The 23,037-nt window shown below is 41.5% G+C and overlaps 2 protein-coding genes and 1 pseudogene across 2 annotated transcripts; 2 read left to right on the top strand and 1 right to left on the bottom strand.

Annotated features, from left to right (window-relative positions):
- Positions 1-2,005: 2,005 nt before the first annotated feature.
- On the top strand, positions 2,006-3,239 carry LOC129070087 (hyaluronidase-3-like; annotated as a pseudogene).
- Positions 3,240-4,735: 1,496 nt separating this feature from the next.
- Positions 4,736-18,021, top strand: CSTL1 (cystatin like 1). Its single transcript, XM_054572906.1, has 3 exons — positions 4,736-4,954; positions 17,116-17,229; positions 17,938-18,021. The coding sequence occupies exons 1-3, from the start codon at positions 4,736-4,738 to the stop codon at positions 18,019-18,021; spliced, it is 417 nt and encodes a 138-aa protein (XP_054428881.1).
- A 1,460-nt stretch (positions 18,022-19,481) lies between these two features.
- On the bottom strand, positions 19,482-22,289 carry CST11 (cystatin 11). The gene is made up of 3 exons (XM_054572888.1): positions 22,065-22,289; positions 21,355-21,459; positions 19,482-19,580 (listed from the first exon to the last, which is right to left on the bottom strand). Exons 1-3 carry the CDS (start codon positions 22,287-22,289, stop codon positions 19,497-19,499), a joined length of 414 nt encoding a protein of 137 aa, XP_054428863.1. The 3' UTR covers positions 19,482-19,496.
- Between the last annotated feature and the right edge of the window lie 748 nt (positions 22,290-23,037).

Below are 23,037 nucleotides of genomic sequence, written 5' to 3'. Positions count from 1 at the left end.
TGTCTAATTCTCTGGGATATATATTTACATAATATTTTCTTCCAATTCTTTGTATTTTGGGGGGTCATTTGTTATTTATCTCCTTTCATTTATGATTTTTATTTATTCGGGTCCTCTCTCTTTTTTTCTTAATGAGTATGGTTAACAGTTTTTCAGTTCTGTTTATCTTTTCAAAGAACCAGCTCTTGGATTCATTGATCTTCTGTATCATTTTTTGTAGACTCTACTTCATTTATTTCTACTCTGATCTTTATTATTTCCTTCCTTCTATTCACTTTGGGCTTTGTTTGTTGTTCCTTTTCAAGTTTCTTTAAGTGTAAAGTTAGATTGTTTTTTTGTTCCTTTCTTGTTTCTTGAGGTAGGCCTGTAACGCTATCTCTCTCTTAGGATTGCTTTCCTTGTGTTCCACAGATTTTGGGATGTTCTTATTTTCATTTGTTCCAAGGTATATTTTGATTTCTTCCTTGATCTCTTGTTGACTCATTCATTGTTTAACCCTGCAGAGGTCACAGCTGATCTGAGAGATATAAACAAACTCTTTTTAAAAATATTGTTACATATATCAAGTGCATAGGTTCAAGATCATGACTGCCTGCCTATTTGTACATGACTAATGTTAGGCCATTATGTTTAAGTTGTCAGTTTGGTTATAACACATGTTTTGTAAGGGTGTGTGGTATTTGATTGTAAATTGTATCTGAGAGATATCATCATCAAAATACTTTTGCAAGTGTTGTGAAAAGTGTTTCTGTCTTGAGCATAGCAATATTGATTGCAATGATTGTTACAAACATTTTGCTAAGCCAACTATTGAAGATTCTGATTAATGTTAAAGATTTTTTGCTTGTATTTTTTAGCAATATCCATGTTTCCATTATTTGAAAATAAAACTTTTTAATTTTTGTGTTTATATTTTTTAAATAATTTCCTAGATTGTGACTGAAAATAAATTTAAAAATCATTTATTACATAAATATAATAAATACAAATTTGCAGTGTTTTAAATTTTTTTCCACATTTCAGCACATACTAGTAATGAATGTATCTCTCAGATGCATGAAACCTACACAGTAATTTTTTTTGACTGCAACCTCTGCAGGGTTAATAATATGTTATTTAGCTGTTATGTCTTTGTATATTTTTCAATTTTCTTCTTGTGATTGATTTGTAGTTTCATAGTATTGTGGTCAGGGAAGATGCTTGATATGATTTCTATCTTCTTAAATTTATTGAGATTTGTTTTATGTTTTAACTGTGGTCTATCCTAGAGAACATTCTATAGGCACTTGAAAAGTATGTATATTCTGCTGCTTTGGGACTAAATGCTTGGTAGATATTAATTAAATCCATTTGATTTAGTGTGTCATTTAAGATTGTTGTCTCCTTGTTGATTTTCTGACTGGAAGATTTATCTATTGATGTCAATGGTATATTAAAATCCCCTGCTATGATGGTATTTCTGTCAATCTCTCCCTTTACACCCATAAAGATTTACTTCACATATTTAAACATTTTTTAAAAAAATTTTATTTAGGTAGAGCCAGGATGCTAAGCATCCTGAAACCCAGCTTCGACATGTCTGTACTCCTCCTCCCCAAGAGTAACATGTCTGTCCTCATTGTTCCCTGTGCTTCTATCTGGTTTGTGCATAAGGTCAAGTGACCTTGCATCCTCTTCCTATGTCTGTGGTTCCCTCCCAGAGCATGCCAAGCTATATGCACCCAGAGTCAATGTCCCTAAACCCCTCACCCCCAAAAGCCCACAGTTTATGGCCCACTAGGAGGGAGAGGGAAACTGAGGCACAGGAAGGCGAGTGCTGCCTGTTTCTGAGAACCCAGGAACCCTTCCTAGAGTGGGTTGGGTCAACACCAAAGGCATTAAACCCCACAGGGAAACCTAAGGTTCCTGGACTAGAAGCAGAACCTTGGGCTTGCTCCCTCCTGGTTGAGGGGTGCGGCTGCTGCTTCTGCAGAGGTAGGTGATTGCAAGTTTCCATTCCTGGGGCATGACCATGCAGGTAGGAATGGCCCTGGTGCTAGGGGTGGCCCTGTGCCTGGGGTGTGGCCATCCCCTATTGTGGGCTTCTGAAGGCCCCTTCTTCATGCTATGGAATAGACCATCAGCACACTGAAGAGCCTGCTTTGGTGTGCACCTGCCACTAGAGGCCCTTGGTTTCACAGTCAACTGTACCCAGTGTTTCCATTGCCAGAACATCACTACTTTACAAAAACCAGCTTGGCCTCTCTCCCTACTTTGGGCCCAGGGGCACAGCTCCCAATGGGGGCATCCTTCAGGCTATGCTCCTCGACCACCACCCAGCATGGGCTGCTTACCAGATCTACCACAGCCAGGGACCTTGCTTTGATGGCCTGGCAGTGCTAGACTGGGAAAGAATGGTGTCCACTTTGGACTGGGACCTGGGGCTGCTGACGAACCTATCAGAAAGCCCCATGTGCTTGGACACAGTGGGAATTCCCCCACCTGGGCCCCCAGGAGCATCTCCACAAGGCTCATACTGGCTTTGAAGAAGCAGCCCGTATGCTGATAGAGGGCACACTACAGTCGGGCGAAGCACTGCAGCCTCATGAACTCTGAGACTTCTGTCACTTCCTGGCCTATAGCAATGGTTGGCTCAGTGCAGCTTCCATTACATGGGCCACTGCCATGCAGCCACCTGTGCCTGCAACACCCAACTGCATTGGTTCTGGGCTGCTCCAGCACCTTCTTCTCTAACATTTATCTCCCACCCAGGCTGCCACCCACTCACTGACAGGCACTTGTTTGATACCTCCTGGAGGAGGCCTTCCGAGTGGCCTGTGCTGGGCACCCACAGCCTCTACCTGTTCTGTCCTATGCCTACTTCACACACCATAGCTCTGGTAGGTTCCTGTCCCAGAATGACCTTGTGCAGACCGCTGGTGTGGGCACAGCACTGGGGGCAGCTGGCGTGGTGCTATGGGGAGACATGAGCATCTCCAGCTCTAAGTGTTGGCATCTTCATGACTGCCTTGTGGATACCCTGGGCCCCTATGTAATTAATGTGACCAGGGCGGCCATAGCCTGCAGTCACCACTGGTGCCATGGCCATGGACCCTGGACAGCTGGAAGCCTTTCTATACCTGCAGCCAGATGGCAGCCCTGGAGCTTAGGAGTTCTTCTGCTGCCCCTGTTACTGGGGCTGGACATGCCCCATCTGTCAAGAGCTCTGCCCTAAGCCCAGGCCTGAAGAAACAGCATGAAGCCAGGAGTAACCTGCCATGACCCCTTTGTCCCTGCTTTTGTTTCCAAGTCCTTAAGGATTCTGTCCCACTCCTATTCCATTTAGTTTATCCAGTCCTCCCATATGCACTCACAACTTTCCATGGGATCCCTGGGGAGTGGAAGGGGTCAGAAGAAAACATTTACACTTAAAGCCGGAGGCCCTCTGAGGTTACCTTATCCCTTCTAAAAAGGAAGTAGTCCCAGTGAGAGAGATAGGGTTTCAGATAGTTAGGGTTACCAATGCAAGGCTCTGTTTATATACATCACTTGATACATGGAGAGGTAGAAGGAGACCTGTCCAGGGATAAGTGGGTCTCAAGATCTTGGCTAAGGTCTGTATATGTGCTAAACAGTTGTCTGTACTTTGCTTTCATCATCAAGTCACTTTTTCTTTCAAAAAATTTTATTTATAGTTGATATACAATATTATGTTTGATTCAGGTGTACAACATAGTTATTTGACATTTATATAATTTATGAAGCAATCACCCCAGTAAGTCTAGTATTCATCTCATACCATATACAGTTATTCCAATATTATTGACTATATACCCCATTCTTTACTTACATCCCTGTGACTGTTTTTATAATTGGCAATTCATACAATTTAATCCCTTCCCCCTTTTCACCAATCTCCTCAATCCCCCTCCCATCTGGTAACCATAAAAACTTCATGATTAACTTCTGAATAAGTAAGGCTCACAGTGTATTCCTCCCTCACAGGGAGGTTGGACTTACCTCACAAAGCTCTGCTGGGGTCATACCAAGATAGCTAGAGCTGGTGTCAGGGCCTGCAGGCACAGTGAGATCCAGCAGGCAGAAATCTGTGGTATGTGGCAGGTAAATAAAGAGAACCTCTAGACAAGCATAGGATAGTTGATGGTGGGGTGAGATAGCTAGAACCTAAAGATCAGTAGATCAGGTACATTCTACTTGCTTAAGGGTTCCTTGGCAACCCTTAAGCAAGTAGAATGTACTTGATCCTGTTCTATGCCCCTGATTTTTATATCCCAGTTCAAATATCATGTTCTTAATAAGCTTTTCCCCATTCCTACAAATGGTGTTCCTCTGTTCAATACAGCAAGTCCAATTGCATAGTGGTGTAAAAGTCTTTTCTGGGGGCTTTCTTCCTTTTTAGGTATAAAGGCAGGGAGAGCTCTTGCCCATCTTGGCAAGTGTTTAGAAATTATGCCTGTCCCATCACCAAAGAATTGAATGGGTGTGGAAAATGACCTGACCTGAGAGTAGGATTGGACAGCCACCCAGAGATATCTCCCTGGGGGGTCCTGTGGTTAATTGTAGGCAGGGCCTTGGAAGGGAGAGGTTCAGGTCTCAATCTCTGTTTAAATGCAGGCAGCTGTATCCAGGAGAGTCTGCACTGGCGAGGGCTGTCTAGGAACAGTGAGTGAGCCTGAGCCTGGCACCTGTGTACCCTGGAGGGTGCAGGGGATAGGACATTTTTGAGGCTGCAGAGATGAGAGTTGAATGCTGGAGAAACACTCTACTGCTGCTGGCTGTCCTGGTCCTGGCAGCCAAATTGGGTGACTTTCAAAGGTGGGGAGGCTTCCAGGAGAAATCCATGAGCAAGAAAAATATGAATTCAACCCTCAAATTCTTCATTGAAAACTACAACAATGTCAGCAATGACAACTACCTATTTCGAATAGATAAGCTACTTCAAAGTCATATGCAGGTTTGTGCCTCGGTTTATTTGGGTATGGGCAGCACCCCAATTCTTGCCCATTTGGGTATGCATGGGTGTGTTGTGGCTTCCAGAGAAAGCCAAATGATAGTTTCACCATCTGGGGAGTGTTCTTCACTTGGAATGGGAGAGCTTTAGAGTGATTCAGACCCCTAAATTTTTTTAGCCATCAGCCATTTCTTCGAAATTCTAGTTGAAGCACTGGAGTGAACCCAGAAATCTGTTACTCTTAGTCTGAAGCAAAAATATTCCCTGAGGTTCTTCATTATTCTCCTTTGGGAAGAGTTGCTTTCATTCTGAAGTGAGGTCTTACCAGAGTGAAAGAAAATGGGGGTGATTCTGTTTCCTTTTTTAAAAAAATTGCAGTTGATATACAATATTATTTTAGTTTCAGGTGTTGAATCCTGTGATTAGACATTTATATAATTTATGAAGTTATCAAATAATAAATATAGAACTCATCTGACACCATACATAGTTATTACAATATTGACAATGTTCCCTAAGCTGTACTAAATTTACATCCCCATGAATATTATGTACTACCAATTCATACTTTTAAATCCCTTTACCCTCTTCACTCATTTCCCCAATCCCTCTCCCATCTGGCCTTCTTCAAAATGTTCTCTGTATCTATGAATCCGTTTCTGTTCCGTTTGTTTATTTATTTATTTTAGATCCCACAGATAAATGAAATCATTTGGTATTTGTTTTTCTCTGTTTGACCTATTTTATTTAGTATAATACCTTCTAGATCCATCCACATTGTTGCAAAGTGCGAGACATTTCTTCTTTTATGACTAAATCATTTTCCGTTGTGTGTGTGTGTGTGTGTGTGTGTGTGTGTGTGTGTGTGTGTGTACCACTTCTTTATGCATTCATCTACTGATGGACACCTAGGTTGTTTTCATATCTTGACTATTGTAAATAATGTTGTGATAAACATATAGATGTATATGTCTTTTCAATTTAGTGTTTTGGGTTTCTTCAGATAAATACCCGAAGTGGAGTTTCTGAGTCCTTATTTTCTCTTGCTATAACCATTGGTGTATTTTGTTTAGTATAAGTATTACTACTCTGTCTTTTTTGTTTTGTTTTGTTTTGCTTCCATTTTCATGAAATATCTTTTTCCATCTTTTCACTTTCAGTGTGTGTGTCTTTTGATTTGATGTGAATCCCTGATACACATATAGCATATGTAAGGGTCTTGTTTTGTTATCCATTCAGTCACCATATATCTTTTGATCTGAGAATTTAATCTGTTTGCATTTAAAGTAACTGTTGATAGATGTTTTTTAATACCATTTTATTATTCATATTTTTAAATATTTTTTTCTTTTTCTTCTTAAAGAAAACCCTGTAACATCTTGTAATACTGGTTTGGTGGTGGTGATGAACTCATTTACCTTTTTTTCCTCTGGGAAGCTCTTTATCTGTCCTTCAATTTCAAATGATAGTTTTTCTGGGTAGAGCAATCTTTGTTTTAGGTCTTTGCTTTTCCTTTTAATATTTTGTGCCAGCCCCTTCTAGCCTGCAAACTTTCTTTGAGAAATCAGCTGACAGTCTTATGGGAGTTCCCTTGTAGGTAACTAACTGCTTTTCCTTTGCTGTTTCTAAGATTCTCTCTGTCTTTAGCCTTCGACATTTTAATTATGATGTGTCTTGGTGTGGGCCTCTTTGGGTTCATATTAATGGAACTTTCTGTATTTCTGAAACTTGTATGCCTATTTCCTTTACTGAGTTAGGGAAGTTTTCCATCATTATGTTTTCAAATAGGTTTCTGATTTCTTGCTCTCTCTATTCTCCCTCTGACACCACTATAATGCAAATGTTGGCATAGTTGAAGTTGTCCCAAGGACTCCTTACACTATCCTCAATTTTTTTTGCGGGGGGGGGGCGGATAACATAATAGTTATATATTTATTTATTTATAAATTATTTATTTATTTTTTAAATTTATAAATCATGTTTATTTTATTACAGTTGTCTCAACTTTTACCCCTTTACCCCTCTCCACCCATCTCACCCCCACCCCCCACTCCCACAGTCAATTCCCACTCTATTGTCCATGTCCATGGGTCATTCATACATGTTCTTTGTCTAGTCCCTTCCCCTTCTTTCCACCACTGTCCTTTTTCCCCATCCCCTCTGATCACTTTCAGTCTGCTCCATGTTTCTGTGCCTGTGGTTTATTTTGTTCATTAGTTTATTTTGTTGAATAGAGTGCACGTATACGTGAGATCATATGGTGCTTGTCTTAAATCAACTGGCTTATTTCACTTAGCTTAATAATTTTCAGTTCCATCCATGTTGTCACAAAAAGTAGGAGTTCCAGCTCTCTTTCTTTCTTAAATTCAGATTGATTTTATTTTTTTAAATGTCAAAGTTAATTATCAAATATTAAAAAAATTTAAAAGCACTATAAAGTCTCAGCAATAAAACCAACGTGACACCAGTACAGAAATAATCAAGTAGATCAATAAAATATAATGAGCATTCTAGAGACAAACATATAAATCTGTCTAACAATATATGATTAAGGTGATATTTCAAGTCAATGGGTAAAATAAGGCTTATTCAACAAATAAAGTGCATGGACCACTAATACTTTAAATAAAACAAATATAGAGCCCTATTTCATGCATTATACAATAAATATTCAGAAGAGTTAAAAATCAATAAGTAGAATCTATGGAGTTTTAGAAGAAAACAGAACTAATATTTTTCATGAACTGAAGTAAAATATTCAAACCCAGAAGCTATAAAGTAAATATTAATATGACTATATTAAACATTTAACTATATAGTAATATACGTATAAAAAAAGTTAAAGGACAAGGAATAGAAAAGTATTTGCAACACATCTAAAAAAGGGTTACTAGGTTTTTCTTTTTTTTGAAAAAAGTTCTACAAACCTTTAATCAATAAATGGATAAAGACTACCAAAAAGTCATTTAAAGTTTTTTTTTTTAAATAATAAAAATAGCGAGAAATATACAAAAACAGGTTTAGTTTCAACAAATAGTAAAGGAACAATTAAAATAACATCATTGTCACAATCAGATTAATAAGTATTAAAATATTGGTAATATCAAGTATTGGAAACTCTGAAAGGAACTGGGTATTCATAGAAACTTTTTCTTCATCTTCAAGCAGTCCCTTTAGCATATTTTGCAGTGCTGGTTTGGAGGAGGTGTATTCTTTTAGCTTTCTTTTGTGTAGGAAACTCCTCACCTTCCATTTTCATTGAGAGCCTTGCTGGGTAGAGCAGTTTTGGTTGCAGGCCTTTGCTTTTCATGACTTGGAATATTTTTTGCCATTCCCTTCTGGCTTGTAGTGTTTCTGTTGAGAAGTCACCTGCTAGCCGTATTGGGGCTCCCTTATATGTTACTACCTCTTTCTCCCTTGCTTGCTTTCAGATTCTCTGTTTGTTTTTGATATTTGCCATTTTAATGATGATATGTCTTGGAGTGGGCCTCATTGGGTTCCTCTTGAATGGGACCATCTGTGCTTCCAGGACTTGTGTGACTTTTTCTCTCCTCTGATTAGGGAAGTTTTCCATCACTACAGATTCTCTATCTCTTCTTCATCCTCTTCTCCTTCTGGTATCCCTATTATATGGATATTATTAGGTTTCAGGTTGTTCTGCATTTCCCTCAATGCCTCTTCATTCTTTTTGAGTCTTTTTTTCATTTTCATGCTCTTTCTGGGAACGTTTTTCTACCTTGTCCTCCAGCTCGCTGATTTGACAGGTTAATTTAGCATGCTTTTGATTCCTTCTACTGTGTTCTTAAATTCAGAAATTGTATTCATCATTTCCTCTTGTCTCTTATGGATAGTTTCTTTGTCCTTTTTCATGCTGATATAGTCTGCAGTAAGTTCCTCGTAGTTTCCCTTTAGTTTTTGGTAATTTTCTCTGAGCTCACTGAGCTCATAGAGCTTCCTTAGAACTGTTGTTTGGATCTCAGTATCTGATAGTTTACTTGCCTTTATTTCATTGAGTACTCTTTCTGGGGATTCCTCCTTATTTTCGAGTGGGGCATATTTCTTTGTCTTCCCATTATTTATTTATTTATTTTCCCAAAGCTTTAAACATTTTTATTTTTATTTTATTTTTTAACTTTATTCTTATTGTTGACACTATTTTGACACTATTACAGATGTCCTCAATTGCCCTCCCCTTTGCTTACCTCTACCCAGTCCCTGACAAGCTCCCCTTCCCACACTGTTGACTGTATTTATGGGTTATGCAAACCTTTTAAAAAATCTAGTTTGAAAAACGAACTGTGAGAAAGATTCTTTTACATGTCTGCAAGGGCACCTGTGAAGAGTTTCTTCCAGTATATACCCAATTATCTAGTTAGTATGTCATAATACATGAATCATTAATTTTCTTTTTTAGATAAACACCTTTCTTTTATTATTTATTTATTTAAGTTTATTTATTTATTTTTTCAAATAAATTTGTCTCTGCCTACCCCCCACCACTTTCCCTTGCCCCCTCCTTCCTTCCCTCCCTCAATCCTTCCCTTTTGGTTTTGTCCATGAGTCGTTGCTATATGTTCCTTGACTTGCCCCTTCCCCACCTTTTCCCCACCCCCCCCTCCTTCCCTCTTGTCTCTGTTGGTTTCTTTTCCTTTCAGTGTTGCTGGTCTTATTTTCCTTGCATCTTTGTATTGTTGGTTAGGTTCCACTTATAGGTGAGATCATATGGTATTTATCTTTCGCTCCCTGGCTTATTTCACTTAGCATAATGCTCTCGTGTTCCATCCATGCTGCCATGAAGTTTAATCGTTCTCTTTTTTTTTTCTGAAGCAAAGTATTCCATTGTGCATATGTACCATGATTTTTTGATCCAATCATCTCCTGATGGGCATTTAGGTTGCTTCCAACACTTGGCTATTGTAAATTGGGCTGCTATGAACATTGGGGTGCATAGGTTCTTTTGTATTGGCGTTTTGGTGTTCTCAGGGTATAGTCCCAGCAGGGGAATCGCTGGATCAAAAGGCAGTTCCATTTTCAGCTTTTTGAGGAAATTCCACACTGCTTTCCACAATGGCTACACCAGTCTGCATTCCCACCAACAGTGTACTAGGGTTCCCTTTTCTCCACGGCCTCGCCAGCACCTGTTGTTTGTTGATCTGTTTCTGATGGCCATTCTGACCAGTGTGAAGTGGTACCTCATGGTGGTTTTGATCTGCATTTCTCTGATGGCTAGTGATGCTGAGCATCCTTTCAAATGTCTCTGGGCCCTCTGTATCTCCTCCTTGGAAAAACATCTGCCCAGGTCCTTTGCCCATTTTTTGATTGGATCGTTTGTCTTCTTGGAGTAGAGTCGAGTGAGTTCTTTATATATCTTGGAGATCAAACCTCTAGCTGATGTATCATTAGCGAATATATTTTCCCAATAGGTTGGCTCCCTTTTCATGTTGCTGATGTTTTCTTTGCTGTGCAGAAGCTTCTTATTTTGATGAGGTCCCACTTGTTTATTCTATCCTTTATGTCCCTTGCTTTAGGAGACATATTAGTGAAAAAATTGCTGCGTGGGATATCTGAGAGTTTCCTGCCAATGTTCTCCTCTAGGACTTTGATGGTGTTGCGACTTATATTTAAATCTTTTATCCATCTTGAGTTTATTTTTGTGTATGGTGTCAGCTGATGATCCAATTTCAATTTTTTGCATGTAGCCGTCCAGCTCTCCCAACACCATTTGTTGAAGAGGCTGTTATTGCTCCATTTTATGCTTCTGCCCCCTTTGTCAAATATTAGATGCCCATAGAGACCTGGGCTTATTTCTGGGCTTTCTATTCTGTTCCACTGGTCTATGGGTCTGTTCTTGTGCCAGTACCAGATTGTTTTGAATATAGTGGCTTTGTAGTAGAGTTTGATGTCCGGTATTGGATCACTCCTACTTTTTTTTTCTTTCTCAAAATTCCTGCAGCTATTCAGGGTCGTTTATGGTTCCATATAAATTTTTGAAATGTCTGTTCTATTTCTGTGATATATGTCATTGGTATCTTAATAGGGATTGCATTGAATCTATAAATTGCTTTGGGTAGTATGGACATTTTGATGATATTAATTGTTCCAATCCATCAGTACGGCATATGCTTCCATTTATTTGTGTCTTCCTTAATTTCTTTCTTCAATGTTGTATAGTTTTCTGTGTACAGGTCTTTTACCTCTTTGGTTAAATTTATTCCTAGGTACTTTATTTTTCTTCTTGTTATATCAAATGGTATTTTTTTTTTTTCTGATTTCTTCTTCTATTTCATTGCTGGTGTACAAAAATGCCTGTGATTTCTGAATGTTGACTTTGTATCCTGCTGTTTTGCCAAATTCACTTATTAGGTTGAGGAGTTTTTTGGTAGAGTCTACAGGGTTCTCTATGTCTTCCCAGTATTTATGAGACTCCTCTTTTTCGCTTCTGATTCTTAAGTTGATATATCTTTATCTCCTGTCTTTGTGGTGTGAACTTCTATGGTTGGAGACCGCTGTTTTTACTTTCTGGATCTGCCTCTGATGATGTCAGATGTTGACCCTGTCTGACTTTGGGCAGTCTGTTTGAGACTTCCAGAAATCTACTGTTTATGGCTGTCTCCTTCAGCTGTTAATCTATTCACTCTGCTCTCAGCAGGCCACCTTAGACAGCTCAGGGCGGGGCAGAGTCCCTCCTGGAGGCGGAGTTATTGGGTTCTCTCACCCTGGTGTGTATGGGGGAGATGTCCTCACTGGGATCCTGCCGGCTCATCTCTCTCTTCTCTCCCCAAAGCATCCCCAGTCTCTCTTCACGTGTCACCACACCTCTCTGTGCCCCCTTTAGCTAAGTATCTACTGTCTGTGGCTGCCACTCTGCACTCAGCCGGCAGCTTAGACAGCACAGGGAGGTGTGGAATCCCACATGGGGGTGGGGCTACTGGGTCCTTTGACGCTCCTGCTGCTCAGGGGTGTGGTCTCTGTCTGAGCAAGTTGGCTGCTGCGGCATGGGGGATGAGTCATCACCGAGATCTTGCTGGGTACTCTCCCAGTTCTCTCCCCAGAGCCTCCTTCCCCAGTCTCTCCTCAGGTATCTCTAGCCCACTCTGCCCCCAACATTGCCAGAGACCAGGGTAAGTAGCTACAGATAAAAATTTATGCGTTGGCCCTTTAAACAGTTCTTTGCGTCTCCAGCTGTCTGTCTCTGTCAGAGAACAGCCCTGCCCTTTTCACAACTGGCTGTTATCTGTGTACTTTTTGGGCTCTGGTGTAGGCTGGAGAGCCCCGCTTTTGGTTTAGACCCCACTCTTCTCAGGGGGTTCCAACTGGCCATTTCAATATCCTTCTGGTGCTGCCACCCTTGGGCACCCTGCCCACCTTCTCAGGTCTGCACCTCACTTCTTACCAGTTAGATTTTGCTAAAGCCTACTCTTCTGTCTCCGAGGTTACAAGGCTCCTCTCTCACTCTTGTTCAGTTGTTTGTTCCAGCTGATTTCTCCCCAACTCAGTTGGAATTCCAGGTTGGTCTTGAGAGGAGGTCAGTGTAACTTCCTCTCACTCCTCCACCTTCTTGATTCCCTGTCCTCAATTTTTGAGATTCTTTTTTCTTTTTGCTGTTCTGATTGGGTGACTTCTGCTTTCTTATATTTCATATTGCTGATTTAATACTCTGCTTCATTTGTTCTACTGTTATATTCCTCTAATATATTAATTTAATTAGTGTATTCTTTATTTTTAATTGATTCTTTTTAATGGTTTCCCTGTCCTTTTTGATGCTATTTAAATTCTCACTAAGTTTCTTGAGTGTCCTTATAACCATTGTTTTGAACTCTGTATTTCATACCTTGATCGTCTCCACTTCATTTATTTCTTTTTTCCAGAAATTTCTCTTGTTCTTTAATTTGGGAACTGTTTCTTTGTTTCCTCATTTTGGCTTCTTCCTTGTGTTTGTTTCTATGTATTAGGTAGAACTGCTATGTTTCCTGGATTTAGTAGAGTGGCCTAATGTAGGTGTCCTGTACAGTCCAGTGGAACGGCCTCCCCATCTGAGGTGGGTGCTCTTTGTGTCCCCTGTGTGGGCTGTGCGCACTGTCATGCTGTAGTGAGACTTGATTGCTGTTGGCATGTTACTGGGAGGGACTGGCCCCCAGGTAAATTGACTGCAAGTAAAAGTTGTGACCATAGTGGAGGAGCTGCTGTGCAGGGTCCAACCCCACAGATCAGGATTTTCTTCAGTGGGGCTTTGGTGTGTGCCAAGTCTGACCCTTGACTATGTCATTTGTAAAGGAGGTTGGGTTGTAATCTGGCATGGCCTAAAGCTGTTCACCTACTGCAGTGGCTGTGGGGTCTCCCAGGAGGTGCAAGGTCAGCCACTACCTCCACTCTGCCTGGGGCTACCCAGAATGAGCTACAGAGTGATCTGCAGATATCTGGTAGTTGTGCTGAGCTTGGCGCCACTTAGCAAGATGTACAGGGCCCACGGTGGCCAGACACTTCGTGTCTGAGAGATTTTAAGAAAGTCTGAAACATGAGCAAAGAAAGGCCATTTATATGGAAAAGTCACTGGAAACAGCTTTGGTGGACCCAAAAGTTGGATGGGCCGAGGTCTCAGAATATTACTAGTGTTAGACAGGCTGATGGAGACTCAGGTATGGTACCCATCTGCAGGCTCTGTACGGGGAGGTCTCAGCAACGGAACAGTGGACTCTGCTAGTACTTTTTTTCTGGCAGAAAGCTGCCCCTCTTGTCCTGATCTTGAAACCAGACAATTCAGTTTCTCCCTGTATGTTCCTGGTGCCTTTTAAGCTGCTACCCCAATCCTGAAGCTCTGAGCAAGTGAGTCTGTGGAAATCTATGCATGGGCCCCTTAAGAAGAATGCCTGAAAATCCAGAATCCCTCCATCTCCCTCAGCCAAAACCCCTGCTGGTTTTCACAGCCAGAAGTTATGGGGACTTCTCTTTCTGGCACTGAAACCCTGGGCTGGTGAGCCTGGTGTGGGTCTGGGACCCCTGGCTCCTCAGAGGGATCTCTGCTGCCAAGATATCCCTCCCAATTTAACTGTCACACATGGGTGTGGCACCAGTCTATTTTGCTCCTCCACCCCTCTTACAAATCTTGATGTGGCTTCTTTATAGCCTTAGTTAGAGGACTTCTGTGTGGTTACATTTCAGGCATTCTGAAAAATGATTGTCCTGTAATTCAGTTGTAATTTTGACATAGTTGTGGCAAGTTTTGAGTACCACATTTACCTGTGCCACCATATTGACCAGTGTTTTTGTTTTCTTTAATAGCCTCAACTGGCAAAGTATAAATGTTCTCTCTAATTGTTCTCTATAAATGTTCTCTATAAATTGTACGTTCTCCTCAACAATAATATTTCAATGACCAGGGCTGCAAAATCTAAGTCTGGACTTTCTAGCTGTGCTCTACAGAAATCTGAAATTATAAAAAGGGTTTTTGGCAGGACAAGACCAGGGGGTAAGGGCTAGGTTTCAATCAGATCATCTCATTTGTTTTGTCTATAAAAGTTTCTGATATCATTTGGAGGATGATAGAAGATGGAAAAGTTGTTTGAAAATCACTTTTGTTTGTCTAACCTCCCCTAACGTTCAGATAGGAATGTTAAAAACAGAAATTTTAACTTCCATGGTTGAGAGGGAAAAAATGCTAACCAAAAATAATACCAATCTTGGGGTATGAAGTCCAATCCACTAGCAGATGGCTTGGTAGAAAAGACATATTTGTCCACTATTTTGGAATTTGTAAGCATTTTTACATATCAAGTAAGGAAAGGGGAAAGAAAGAGGTAAGCCTTCTGAAAGAATTTACATAAGCTATGGGCTATTATTGTATTGGCGTCATCATTTTTAAATTTGACAATATAAGGGAAAAGAGATCAGTGCCCCTGACTAAATGCTGGGTATTACAGGTTTTAAAAATTCTTGCAGCACACTAAGTAAGTTGTCTGTTATGTCACACTGGTTGAAAATTGCTGGACTAGAGAGGGGCAATGGGAACAGGAGAGAACTGCCAGGGCAGGGGGCAGAGAAGCATGGGCAGTGTTAATGAGACATAAATAGGCATTGTGTCACAATGGGTGGGCATCAGTGAGTTCTTTCTCAGTAATTCACACTTGCCACAAAATGCTTGTCAAGGCTGAGGATATTGAGGTGACTTGGTCACAAGGTGGCAGTCTTTGCCAAAATTCTTGTGGAAGCTGGCTTATTTTCTTGTCTTCCCAAGGATAAATCTGACAATCCAAGGAGTCCTGTCTTGTGGACTTAATCCTTTGTCATTAACTGTTACCTCTGGAAGAGTTGCAAGCAAACTTTTGATGTCATTCAAATGGATGAACAGACAGAATGAATATACCCCTTGGTAAGCTGGGTGATCTGGGGCAAGGATTCCTGGGCATCCCCACACCTGTTACTGCATGACTGTGTTTGTCCTAATACCTTACAGAAGGACATAGGAGGTGGACACCTTCTGGGTTTGATGTCCAGATCATCCTAATTGTGGGATTTGGGTCGAGTGCCATCCATATTATGCAGGCCTCAGTTTCCTACCTATAAAGTGGTCAGGATAAGAGTGAAGCAGCACTTATGAAAATATTTGAATTATTATGATTATCTCTATTGTTATTTAATAGTCAAGTCTAATAATGAATAAGAAAACAGTACATTCACTAGAATGTTAGTTAAATTTACAGCTAGTGTTTTAGTGTCTTTATACATACAGAATGTGCTGAAGGTCAGTGAAACAGTGTTTGGCTTAAGCCCTGCAAGATGCCAAAGCCTGGATAGAACTGTCCTTTGATAAAGAATTCAAGAGCCCTGGATCCTGAGGTGCTTTGTTGTTGCCGTTGTTATTGTTGGATGCAGGGACCGGGATGATGGTCCTTCCCTCAGGCCTCTTCCCTCAGCCACACTGAATGCCTTAAGGTTTTCTAGGGACACTGACCTCCCAGAGGCAGTGTGAGCAGTCTCTCCCTCTATTACCACTCCAGAGAGTACAAGCCTTTGTATGTTGTTTGGCCACTGCATTTGGAAAGGAAGCAAGAACTTCTAAGAATTTCTCCCATCACCACGCAGAACTCTGCAGTCCACACAGTTATTGGGAAATCCAGCCCAGTTTCCAACAACAAGCTATTTGTTAGTTTTACTTCTGGGTGTTGCACTTACCTGTCACCAAGGGCTTTCCCAGCCTTCTGCCCTCGCGTCTTCAGATCTTGCACTTGAACACAAGAAAACAAATCACAAAAACAGGAAGTAGCTCTGGTGTGCCCTCTTCATGATTTACATGTTCACTATTTGCATACATCATAGGAGGAAATTGGTACTATTCTCCCCATTTTCTAGATGAGGAAACTGAGACCCAGGTAGGTGGAAAGACTTTCCCAGGGTAATAGAGTTGGCGGGGGGTAAAGCCAAAACTTGAGCACAGTTCTTTTGTCTTTTGTTCTGACACTCTCCCAGTTCCCTTGCTGCTTCAGAGCAATGTTTCTGACACTTGCTAAAACATTTAATAGTTCATGATTATTTAGTTACTTTGAAATGTATTTTGTGCATTCAGTGAAATGCATGTTTCTCTTAACCCATGTAATAACTTCTTGAACAGGATTATCTATACTCTGTAAGTGAGGAAACCAAGGCTGCTAGGCTTTTGTTCAAGGTCACAGCATTAGTGTATGGGGAACACATGCTCCAAATCAGTTCAATATCTTAAGTTATATTTTGAGCTGTGTTGCTGACTGCCTCCCATCAGGTTGGTTGGGAAAGAGAGTAGGAAGGAGGACATGGTTGACGGGACTGGAGGAGCAGAGGGTAAGACACTGCTGACTCTATACATTGCATGCATGCAGATCTGGAGGTGCTCTGGTGCTGCCAGGCAGCCAAGCTTGATGAGTTGCTTCCCTTGCCTGGGGATGCATGAAGGACAGGTGAGGCCCATCTGTGGCTGCATCAGTGGATCAAGTGCAGAGCAAGGTAGGATTGTTGCACATGCACTGTCAGGGGTCTTGGTGCCACTGTGCATCCTACAGCAAGAGGGAGAGGAGTGAATTATGCTTTGGTGGATGATCCAGACACCAGGACTGTGGCTCCTGGTGCTTTACTCTCCATCCTAGCTTTTCCTGGAGGTTTGAGTCAAAATTGACAGTGCTATTGATTTTTGGTAGCTGACAACAGGAGTGGAGTATCTGGTCACTGTGAAGATTAGCCGGACCAAGTGCAAGAAGAACAGCACAAAAAGTCGTTTGTGCCCCATTCAAAGCACAAAGAATTTGAAAAAGGTATGTGGTGGCAGTCATCTGAGAAGGGACTCCTAATCACGGGGAGAAAACTAAAAAATTTAAAAGTTAACACAAATTGGACATTGATGACTTTTCCATCTCCATGGATTGGAGCAGAGCAAGGCTACAAGCCCTAAGGCTGCTGATGTCATCTGAGGTGCTGGGGTAGGGAGAAGGCTCTATAATTGGGCAGTTCCCCATCTCTAGACTGATGCAGGCTGGCCCCAGGTCTCTAGGTATCCTTGCCCACTCCTGGCCTTCAATGGAAGCATTTTCTTTCCTCAGGGACTTTGTTCTGATCTTGACTTGCCCTGAGGATTGTCCAGTTGCTTCCTTATCTTCCAGAATCTGACCATTCTTTTCCTGGTTTCTCTTGGTGGCCCCACCTGATGGCAAATATGAGGGTCTCCCAGTGCCTGAGTGCAAGTGCCGGAGGACTGGGGTTGGAGGAGGGCTCTCAAGACATGCTTGTTCCAGGTCCTAAGTAGCTAGGCAAGGGGAACCTGGGGTAACATTCCTTTCTGGGGCTTGGCACCCCCTCTACCCTCACCAATCGACTTTGAGCAGATTCTCCCCACCCACATCATCAGTATGCAGCCTCAGTGCTGGTTCTAAACTCTCCAGTGAGGGCCTCAGGGGGCAGGAACTTTTTCTTTGCCTTCAAAAAATATTCTCCTGAAAGCTGAATTTGACTTTCTCTTTCCACAGAGTTTTGTTTGCAATTTTTTGATGTACACTGTGCCCTGGATGAACTATTACCAACTTTGGAACAATTCTTGTCTGGAGGCCTAAATAGGTTTGTGCAAAGATCCCTGATGAAACCTTAGATTGCTGTGCTGTGCACTTTCTATTATAGACTTCTGGAAGGACATCATTGCCCTCAGCTGGGTATCACTACATACACACATACATTCATACTCTGACACTCACTCACAAACACACATGTTCATACTCACCCTCTCGCACTTGCACTTACTCATTTTCACACACTTACACAGCACACACACACACTCACATAGACCGAAACATGCATTCACACATACACACTGTCACTCACACTCACATTCATGTACATACTCAGTGGTCTTTAGGGGGCTCGTTCAATTTGAGCAAGAAGGTTGTTAAATCTTTGGTGGAATCACATAATTTTTTCTACTTCAGCCCATATCTCTGAGGCTTTTCATTATTCAGGCACATCCCAACCTCTGGCCTGAGTTTGGGGAGCTCTGTTTCTTCCCTATACACATACAACTCTGTTACTGATACATGTCTTTTAGTGTGTCCAAGGTTTCCAATACCAAACCCCTAGGATCAGCGATTCACTAGAAGAACTTCCCGGATGCAGCATAGAGTCCTGCTCATGGCTGTGATACATTACAGTTAAAGGACACAGAGAACATTTGCAAAAGGAGAAAGTAAAGTGGAGAGATGAGCCTGGTGACTTTGTTTAAAATCCTGAATCACACTGTTGGGAGGGTGATGCTTATTCTCCATTGCTAATGTGCCATCCAGGGAAGAGGGGCCCCATAACATAGCATTCTCAGTTTCTCTGGTCTCAATCATTTCTTTCCTGGAAGAATTACTCTAACTGGTCTATTTTGGAGGAAAACATGGACATTGTAGCCCAGGTTTCCCACTGGGGGCACACGTTTTCCTTGGCAACTTTGGGAGAGGAATCTCTTTGTGAAGAGACCTGATGTGGTCCAGTGTTGCTGATGATAAGGATATAAGTCTAATTCTAGAGTTTGGTATTAGAAAGTGCATTTGCCTATAAAAATAAGGCACATCTCCCAACAGCAACAAAGTCCGTATCAGCAACAAAGGCCCCTTATCTCTTTCAGTCTCTTTTAGTTTCTTTTAGTTACTTGTATTATTTCTCTGTGTTTTGCCAATGTCTACTGGCTGTTCAGTTAAGTAACTTAGAGCTTCTTTTCTCCTTCCTCTGCTTCTTCCCCTTTTCTCTGTTTTGTTTTAAAAATCTAAAGAATCCTACCTGGTATGAGGATGGGGTTGAAGTTCTGCTATCATGTCGGTTAAATAGGCTTATTAAAGCCAGGAATTTTTCATGTCACCTCATTTTGACCCCAAAACTTCCCTGGTCCAGAGGATTTTCAGATTACATTATTATGAACTGAAGAGTTTTGGGAAAAAAAGTAGAATTATACACATAGAGAGAATAGGTGAAAAATTTATTTTCCATTCTGAGAATCACTATTATTGCAGGGTACTTTCACATGCAGGGACCTCAGGTGTGTGCTCCAGGACACTTAATCATTGGTGCAAGTTTTGTTTAGAATTTTGTACTTTTCGAACCAGGGAACAACAAACACTGAGAAAAAGCACTCAATTTGCTAAAAAACAAAAACAAAAACAATATTTTAAAAAGATAATATACAAGGTGAAAATTTTAAAGGGGGAAGAAGAGGATATAATAACTGTGCATGGGGAAAATGGCGCTACCTCACTTCCTATTCAGATATGGTTTGATCTTTATTTTGATTTTAATCACTTGATAATTTTATGGCTGAGATCATCCCAGAATATGTCATTCTATTTGTATTTAAACTTGGAGACTAGAAATAAAGTGTCTACCTTGCTCATATTCACCGATGCTTCATCCATTCATCTGTCCGTCCATCCATCCATCCATCCATCCTCTCACCCATCTCCATCCTCATTTCTATCTTTTTAGCCTTCCTTTCTTTTACCTTCTTTTCACCTAATTCACTCACCTTTCCTTCCTTCCTTCCATTCTCATTTGTCTATCCACACACTCAGTCATCACATTCTCTCCCCCTTCCCTTGTCCCTATCCTCTGTCAAGATTTTCTTTTTCTATTTCACTCCCTTCTTTCCCCTTAAGGAAAAATCAATAAATAAATTTTGCATATTACCATTTTTTTAGTGTCATTTTGTTCTCATGCTCTTTATTGAAAGGTCCAGGGTGGGCAATGGGAATGGTGGTAGAAAACTTAACTACAGAAGTGGGTAAATGTAAGTTTACCATTGTAATACAAATAAATAATACAACAATTAATAAATACAAGAATAAACTATGTTTCATGTACTCACACGTGTAATCCTACTTTTGCACACCCCTGTATTTACTTTTCCCCTAAAATAAAAATCAGAATACTAAGTCCACCCATTAAATATGTCACATCAAAAAGATCCTCTAATGTTACTTTACAGTTATCTTTAATTACTTTTCTCATGCATTTCATGATCTTCTCCAGAGGAGAATTATTTGTGAAGAGAGTGTGGAGGGAGCTCATGAGAACATGTTTCTACACTGAGAACACTTAGGCCACTATAACTAGGCTTATCATATAAATTATGAACCAGGACATGTTGTAATCAAATGGGAATGACACTAATGAAGTCACTAAGAAGGTAGGTATAAATCAGGAATATTTCAGGCAGTGTGGGGCATAAGATCATCCTTATTTTAACTTATTTGGGCAAAGTGAAGTGATGTGCAGACTCGTAGGCTGTGAGATCTTCAAGACCCCTATGCATGTGGGCCTGTCCTGACTGTGCACACTGCAGGCCTCTATACATGATAGTCCAGCCAGCCTCCATCAGGCATGACAACACTGGGTGGGAATGAAGGTGTAGGGAACTAAGGCACAGCAGATCACACACATAGGGGTTTGACCTCCCACACCCAGACCCACTCCCACCACCAGTTAAATTATCTTCTCTCCCTATTTGCCCTAACACTCCTGGATGAAAGGAACAGAGGCCAGTAGCCCAATGACTGTGTGTTAACATCAGGCTGATATTCAGATATTCATCTGGGCATTCCAGTGAGATCCCACTGACTGCTAAAATATTGTTAATAATTAACTACTTCCCTCATCGCCAGAATGTTTCCTTGCAGCTCAGCCACTTAGCTCCCCCTTCGAAACCCTTTCAACCACCCCATTATTTTTCCAGCAACAGGATCTGGGTCACTCTCACTTTTGCTGTTCTGTCTTAAAAAAGCAGGTGTTTGTTATCCTGCATTCTTTTTAAGCAATCTTAAATATATCCCCAATAATTCTATCCCACATCATTCTAGAAACCACAGAAACTCCCTTTTAAAAATGAGTTGTTTCTGAGTTAATGTGCTTTCACCCAGTACCTTGTAAAGCTCCCCTTCTTGAAAGGTGCAGTTTTTGGTCTCTAGCCTTTGACAGGTGGTCCTCCGCATCTCTAAGTTCACGTGGTATTCCATGTGGTCTGTAATCTGTGGGAAACAAATGGCAAGGAGATAAAAGGATTTCTTCTTCTCCATAGCTTTTGGGAGTGGGAAATGTCAAGGACCCCATCCTGGACAGAATGGTGGAATTCTTTAATTATCTGATTCTTGTGCCTTCTTTTGTCATTAGAGGAGATATCACTAGAAACCACTCTATGAGCAAAACCATTCATTGGAGAACCCAAATGATGCCAATCATTCTGGTACAGGGTCTGTAAACTTTATAAAGGGCCAGAGGGTAAAGATTTAAGCTTTGCAATCCATGGCCTCAGTTGCAAGTACTCAACTCTGCAATTGCAGTGAGAAAGCAGCTCCACATGACGTGACACACATGGTGTGATTTGAAGCCTATGAAATGACTTACAGAAGTGTCAGTGGGTAGACTTTGACCTTGGGCCACAATATACTGACCCCTGGTATTGGGCACCATTTAGGTGACTTAACTTTAGCTCCTCCAGTGAATTTGTGTTTCTCTTCAAATGCACATTTCACACTAAATGCGGCTGAATTACATGTAAGTGGACTTGCCCTAGAGTGCCAGTGGTCCCCTGGCATAGGGGTATGATGAAGAGAAGTGAGAGGAGCCCACTTACCAGCTTTCTGACCTTCAAGACTCGGACAATCCGGAAGTTGTACTTGTCATCACTTTCCCTGTTGAACTCATTGGTCACGAACTGCATGGTGGCTATCACACAGGTTTCCAATGCAGGCACTTCTTGGACACTCATAAAGGTTTTCCTCCTTACTTGGTGGCTCAGGGCCACCAGGGCCACCAGAATGGCTAATAGAAGCTGTGGGTCTTTCCAGGGTCTGACCATTGCCCTTCAGCTGGAAAAGAATACGAAGAGCCCCCTGCACGTCCTGACAAGGGCCAGTTGGTTCCCACTGACCCTGACCTTTCTGGCCAGATTTAAGCCAGCATGTATTGGACGCCCACAGTTCTCCCCCTCCTTCTTCATCTGAAGCTGAACCTGGTGAACAGGGGAGATTTGGCAATGCTTGTCAACCTTACTCCCACTTCCTCTCATCCTGTTTATGTCTCACAGACATGCACTCATGCAAATACCTATCTCTTCCCTTTTGGGGGTTGCTCTCTCAGCAACACCCCCTGCTTCTTCTGCTGCTCCAGCAATATCTGGGTGGAGGCCAGACCAGGGGCCTTGGTTCACTGAACTCACCTCAACTAGCATTGTGGGAGGTCTGGAGCGACAGGAAATGATACAGACAGAGGATGCTGGATCTCAGAGCAGTAGGGCATGAACAGGGGAGCTGGGTGAGCACCACCACAACCTCTCTGTCCTTTTGAACTTCCTTCTGATTTTTCTTATCACCTCTTTCCACTTCTCTAGCTAACCAGGGAACAAGACTCCTTCAAGCACAAAACTTGGCCTTTTCCACTGTGTTAATAATTCTTAACTTTGTGAGGTACCTGCTCCCTTGGAGAAGCTGATGTCCCTAGAAAACAGAGGATGAGTCTTGTATGGGGAGCAGGCTCCACTTACAAATGTAGTCTTGTTGTGGCTTTATTTTCACTTTCTACTGTCCCTTTAGATGGTCTCAGCCATG

The sequence above is a fragment of the Pteronotus mesoamericanus genome, unplaced genomic scaffold (assembly GCF_021234165.1).
Source record: "Pteronotus mesoamericanus isolate MK-2021 breed Mesoamerican mustached bat unplaced genomic scaffold, CSHL_Meso_final contig_245, whole genome shotgun sequence".
Taxonomy (NCBI): domain Eukaryota; kingdom Metazoa; phylum Chordata; class Mammalia; order Chiroptera; family Mormoopidae; genus Pteronotus; species Pteronotus mesoamericanus.
This window is presented reverse-complemented; position numbering and strand designations above follow the sequence as displayed.